Source organism: Mus caroli, chromosome X, assembly GCF_900094665.2.
Source record: "Mus caroli chromosome X, CAROLI_EIJ_v1.1, whole genome shotgun sequence".
Taxonomy (NCBI): domain Eukaryota; kingdom Metazoa; phylum Chordata; class Mammalia; order Rodentia; family Muridae; genus Mus; species Mus caroli.
In genome coordinates, this window is record NC_034589.1 from 35,196,873 (window position 1) to 35,203,401 (window position 6,529).

A 6,529-nucleotide genomic window follows, 5' to 3' on the forward strand; every position below is an offset into this window, starting at 1 on the left:
TCTAGTTGATTCTGGTGCAGTCCGGTATTTCTCCATATCCCCACCCCAGGTACTAAGAATTGAGCAGAGGTCCTTGCAGGAGATAGATAAGCACTTATCACTGAGTAATATCTTCAGCCCTTTTTAAAATTCCGAGGACCAAGCCAGGTGGTGGCAGCACACACCTTTAATTCCCGGCACTCTGGAGGCAGAGGCAGGCAGATCTCTGAGGCTAGCCTGGGTCTACAGTGTGAGTTCCAGGACAGCCAGGGCTACACAGAGAAACCCTATCTAAAAAAATGAACAGGCCAGGCGTTTTGGCGTACACCTTTAATCCCAGCACTCGGGAGGCAGAGGCAGGTGGATTTCTGAGTTCGAGGCCAGCCTGGTCTACAAAGTGAGTTCCAGGGCTACACAGAGAAACTGTGTTTCAAAAAAAACAAAAGAAAAAAAAAAAAGACAGCAAAGTATACTCATATACATATAATAAATAAATACATCTTTTTTTGAAAAAGATGATGGAAGGTGAGAATCAGCTCCTGAAAGTTGTTCTCTGACCTCCAAACCCAGAGCATTGAACACAAACACCCATCCTCACATGCCACACACACACACAATCACAGAAAGAAGTAAAAATTTTAAAATGGGAAAAAAAAAGTAACAGACAAAAAGAACACTTAGACCACAGTGTCTAAGTGTTAGCACTTAGCAGACACTAACTTAGTTAGTACACACTAACTGAGACTATTTACATTTAAGATATGAACCCAATCAGCTCTTTGGCTTCTAGTTCATATTCTTCCCATCTAAATACACATCCCATTGTCCATATTGACCCCCAACAAGTCAGCTTTCCTCCTGGATCTTTTATCCAGTAACTCCAGTAGATTTTGCCTTCCCTGAATCCAGACTCACATGGCCAATTCCCTGACCTTGGGTCTGTTTTGATAGTGTTGACTCTTTAAACAGTGAAGAGATTGAATATGGATAGCCATAGGACTGACCCAGTATATAGAATATAAGGGACTTTCCCCTTACTTTGAGATGACTCTAGGAGCTTTTCCCCCACCCCCTAACTGTATGACCCCTTCCCTGGAAGATAAAGGCGGGGAAGGAAAGGGAGGGCTTGGGAGAGACAGTGGGTTCGTCAGCACAAGATAAGGGCATTTTATGACTACACAAAGAGAGGAAATTGCAGTTACAAAGAATGTGGGAAAGGTTAACAAGGCAGACATCAGAGTAAAAGTCAGGAGACAACTGGGTGTGATTGGTCCACACCTATAGTCCCAGAAACTCAGGAAACAACTGAAACAGGAGTAGTCCCAGGAGGAGCTCCAAACCAGTCTGGACTACAGTATGAGAGCTTGCTATGGAAAAGAGAGAGAAAGAGAAAACAAGGGAGATAGCGAGAGAGCTAGGGAGAAATCAAAAAAGAAAGGAAAGGAAAGAAAGAAGCCACAGGGCAGGAAAGTAAATGCCAACTGATTAACATGAATGATCTTCACAAAGGCGGTCCTCTGACTGATACCAACGTGACCCTTGGCAGGTATGTATCCCTTCCTGTAAAAGGACACAAAACAACAGTTCTAAGGGCAAAGTCTGGGCTTACTCCACTCACATGGTCAAAGCAGTTCTGCTTTCTATCTCCTATATTTGGGTTTATCATATATTGTTTTGCAAAAAGGTTTCGATGCGAAGCCATTCTGAGTGCTCTCAGCAGGTAAGTTTTACTTTTGATAAAACTTTGTTGCCACTGAGGTCTGGTGACTACTATCAATTCTCTTTCTATCTTCTGCCTTTAATCTCCAAAGCTGAGTCATTTCTCCTATTTACAGCAAAGGCTTCTGGTTACACTTGATTTTATCTTTTATCTTTCCCTCATTTCCTATGAATTCTTATGCCATCCATTTTTTCTCGTACTGAGTGGCAGCGTAGTAAATTTCTGTTCAAGTCATTTAGTGGACCTGTGGTGGTTTGAATGTTTGGCTCTGGGAGTGGCACTATTAGGAGGTGTGGCCTTGTTGGAAGTGTGTCAGTGTGGGCGTAGGCTTTAAGACCCTCGTCCTAGATGCCTGCAAGCCAGTCTTCTCCTGTTTGTCTTCTGAACAAGATTTAGAACTCTCAGCTCCTCCTGCACCAAGCCTGTCTGGACACTGCCATGCTCCCGCCTTGATGGTAAGCCAGCCCCAATTGAATGTTGTCCTTATAAGAGTTGCCTTGGTCATGGTGTCTGTTCACAGCAATAAAACCCTAACTAAGACAGGGCCAATCGCAGGTTTTTCTTCTTTTCTTTTCTTTCTTTTCTTTCTTTCTTCTTTTTTTTTTTTTTTTGTTGTTGTTGTTGTTGCTTTGTTTCATTTATCGGCAAGGTCTCTAGTATCTCAGACTGGCTTGAAACTTACTATGTAGCCCATGGATGGCCTTGAACTTCTGGTTCTCCTGTCTTCACCCATTGAATACTAAGATTACAGGTGTATGCCATCATGCCTAAGTTTGGACACTCTCATTTTCATCAGTTGCAGTCTAGTGCCTGGTATACCTTTCTCCAATATTTTCCTTAACTTAGACAAACTCCAAGCAAATATCCTTGTAGAGGGAAGGGTAAGCTCTCAATTCACTTTTCTTTTTCTAATTTAACATTTCTATGGGTCTCTGGACACAGAATGTAGACATCACACCCCCACCAGACAACTCACTAAGTATGGTGGTTTGAATGTGCTTGGCCCAGGGAGTGTCACTATTAGGAAGTGGGGTCTTGTTGGAGTAGGTGTGGCCTTGTTGGAGGAAGTGTGTTATTGTTGGGGTGGGCTTTGAGAATCTCATCTTAACTGCCTTGGAAGACAGTCTTCAAGCAGCCTTCAGATCTAGATATAGAATTCTCAGTTCCTCCTGTACCATGCCTGCCTGGATGCTGTTGTGTTTCTTGCTATGATGATAATGAACTGAACCTCTGAAACTGTAAGCCAACGTCAATTAAATGTTTACCTTCATGAGAGTTGCTGGGATCATGGTATCTCTTCACAGCAATAGAAACCCTAACTAAGACAATAAGTATTTACCAAGAGTGTGAAATAGTCATGAAATGCTTGTTCATTCATTTTATAAATACCTGCTGAACCCATACTATGTCAAATGCTGTTGTGAGTATTTGTATCTGTGAACAACAGAAAGATCTCTGCTCTTTTTTTTTTCTGTTTTCTTCCTTTCTTGTCTTCTTAATTGTATGTAAGCCTGCAAGAGTGCATGTGTACCATTTGATGAAAGTTCAAGCAGAGGGCATCAGATCACCAGCAACTGGAGTTACAGATGGTTTTGAGTCACTGGGTACTTAATGTAGGGCCTCTGCAAATCCAGAAAGCATTTGTCATCACTGAGCCATCTCTCCAGTCCCTGTTTTATCTTTATTTGAGACAAGGTTTTACTACATAGTGGAGCTGTCCTCAAACTCTTGCTCTTTCTGCTGTGCCCTCATAAATACTGGGGTTATGGAAGTGTAGGACCATGCCTGCTGCTGATCTTTTTGTTCTTGAAGGTTTTATTCTAGCATGGATTGAAGGAAGAAATACATAGTAAAGAAAATAGAGCGCACTGACAGCTCTTCCAAAGGACCTAGATTTGAATCCCAGCAACTACATGGCAGCTTACAACCCCCTGTTAATCCAGTTCCAGTGCCTTCTTCTGGCACATGGTGAACAGACATATGTATGGTAGCAAAACATTACACACATAAAATAATAAAACAAGAAAAGAGAATAGCTGAGAGGACATGGAGTGAGGGATTGGCATGTTGAAGTTGCCTAAGGTGGGATAAAGGAGGAGCTAGGAGTTCCATTGGGAAGTGGGAGAGAGGATTTGGGTGCATATAACCAGGGAGCATTGTTTATGTGTATGACATTGTCAAAAAATCAATAAAAGAAAGCCTATTAAAAGACAAACACAAAAGAAATGGCTGGAGAAATGGCTCAATAGGTAGTTAAGAGCACTGCTTTTCAAGATGACCTCAGTTCAGTTCCCAGTACACATACTGGGAGGCTCACAACTGCCTGTAACTCTAGTTCCAATAGATCTGATGCTCTCTTCTGGCTTCTATGTGTACCTATGCTCATTTGCATATGCTGACCCCCTCCCCAGATACTTATGGATACACAAAATTAAAAGTAAAAATATTTTTAAAAGAAAAAAGTAAGATGACTATACAGTATATCAGAAAATGCAGGAGATGGATGAAAAATAGCAGAGACCGTTAACAAGGCACATGATATTTATGTATGAAAATGTCAGAATAAAGCCTATAATTTCGAAAGTTAAATATAAAACTATTAGGAAGGAAAAGACCTGAGTGTGGTGGTACGTGTCTTTAATCACAGAATTTGGGCAGGGGATTAGAAGCAGAGGGACCTCTGAATTTGAGGCCAGTCTGGTCTACACAGCAAGTCAGTCCAGTCTGAACTATGTAGTGAGACCCTGTCTCAAAAAAGAAAAAAAGAAAGAAAGAAGAAAACTAGAAAGGAAGTAATAAATGTTGTTGAAAACAGAAACTATAGAGCAGGGGAAAGGAGTCTGAGAGCACTGGAAGGGTGATTCATTTATTTTCATTTGTGGGAACAATCCTGGGGTCTGATGAATCACTGCTACATGTCTAGCTTTATTAGATGTAAATATGGTGGTCACTGTAGGCCTTGTGGAGACGGTGACAACCAAGGCAATATGACAAGAGAGGCAGAAGGCCAACCATGGAAATGCTTGGCTTCATGAGAAGTCAGCGTTCTGGGCAGAATGAGCAGCAGGTACTGAGGCATGAACGTAAAGGACAAAAAGGTGAGGGTGGTGGGAGGTGAGGACGCAGAAATGACATGGGTTAAGTCTGCGTAGGATTTTTTATTAGGTATCTATTGCTATGTAATAGGTGTAATAAATTACTTGAAGACTTAGCTATTGAGGACAAAAGCCAACATTGTTGGGCTGGGAGAGAGGCTAACTCAAAAAAAGTGCTTGCCTCAAAAGCATGAATACCCAACTTCAATACTCAGAACCTACGAGGTGACAAGGCATGGTGACATGGGCTTGTAATACAAGCAATGGGGAGACAGAGACAGGTAGATTCCTTGGAGCTGATTGGCATACATGGTGAGCTCCAGGCCAAGTGATTGTCTATCTCCAATACAAGCTAGGCAGTTCCTGTATTAGTTTGCTTCTCTATTGATGTCATACAACCATGACACAAAGCAACTTGGGGACAAAGGGGCTTTTTTTCATCTTACAGTTTATAGCTGTTCATGGAAGACAGTCTGGCCAGGAACTCAAAGCATGAACCTGGAGGCAAAAACTGGAGCAGAGACCATAAAGGAATGTTGCTTACTGGGTTATTCTCATGGCTTGCTTAATTTGTTTTTCTTTCCTACAACCCAGGCCCATCTGCCTAGGGGTGACACCACCCACAGTGGGCTAGACCCTCCCACATCAATCATTAATCAAGAAAATAGCACACAGACTTGCCTACGTGCCAATACGATGGAAGCATGTTCTCGGTTGAGGTTATCTTCCCAGGACACTCTAGCTGTGTCAAATCAACAAAAATCTAATTATTCATAGCTCTTAGGAAACCTAGTCTGAAGTTGTCTGGCCCACATACAAAAGAAAAGAGAAAGAAAAAGAAACTGCACACAAATTCCGGAGAGAGGTTCATATGGCTAGTTCTAGCTTTGGTTCTCAAGAGGCCTCTTAAGGTTTTGTTTAGGGAGGTTAGATTGTTCTATGGATTTGTTTTGTTTTGTTTTAGAGACAGGGTTTCTCTGTGTAGTTTGGGTGTCCTAGAATTCCCTTTGTAGACCAGGCTGGTCTTAATCTCACATCCGTCTGCCTCTGCCACCCAAGTGCTGGGATAAAAGGTGTGTGCCACCATGCCCAGTTTATTGATTTGTTTGTTTGTTTGTTTTCGAGACAGGGTTTCTCTGTGTAGCCCTGGCTGTCCTGGAACTCACTCTGTAAACCAGGCTGGCCTCAAACTCAGAAATTCACCTGCCTCTGCCTTCCAAGTGCTGGGATTTAAGGCATGTGCCACCACGCCCTGCTCAGACTCAGGGCTTTTATGCATGCTAGGCAAGCACATTACCAACTGAGCAACATGCCAAGTCTCAAGAGATTGTAGTTATCTGACTGAAGTATCCTCTTTAAAATGCCTTACATGGTCAGGAAGGTGTAGTCACTAGCTGGTCCAGGGAGAGAAGAGACAAGAAAGGGTTAGGACTTATTTTAGGGTTAGGACTTATTTTCTCCTCATTAGGGTTGCTCAGATCCTGGGATGGTCTCTTGCCTTCCTTCCCTTCCTTTCTCTTTTTCTCTTTTGAGTGAGGTTTGAGATAGGTAGCCCAGGTTGGCTTCCTATGCAGCTAAGACTGATCTTGAAATTCTGGTCTTCCTGCTTTCACCTCCACCTCCAAGGACTAGACTACAAACATATGCCAACTGTCTGTTCTTTCTTTCTTTCTTTCTTTCTTTCTTTCTTTCTTTCTTTCTTTCTTTCTTTCTTTCTTTCTTTCTTTCTTTCTTC

The 6,529-nt window shown here is 42.3% G+C and overlaps 1 protein-coding gene across 4 annotated transcripts in view; it reads left to right on the top strand.

The window, feature by feature from the left end:
* Positions 1-1,388: 1,388 nt before the first annotated feature.
* The window catches only part of Xiap (X-linked inhibitor of apoptosis), a 46,182-nt gene continuing 41,041 nt past the window's right edge, over positions 1,389-6,529 (top strand). For 2 of the 4 annotated variants that reach the window (XM_029473003.1, XM_021153202.2), the window contains exon 1: positions 1,589-1,699. Coding sequence is in view for 2 of the 4 variants with exons in the window: in XM_021153202.2 (XP_021008861.1) it covers positions 1,598-1,699 (102 nt within the window). In the remaining 2 variants the exon portion in view is untranslated. Of the gene's footprint in view, positions 1,526-1,588; positions 1,700-2,136; positions 2,155-6,529 lie in introns of those variants that run through there. The other 2 variants (XM_029473005.1, XM_021153203.2) reach the window with 2 other exon arrangements.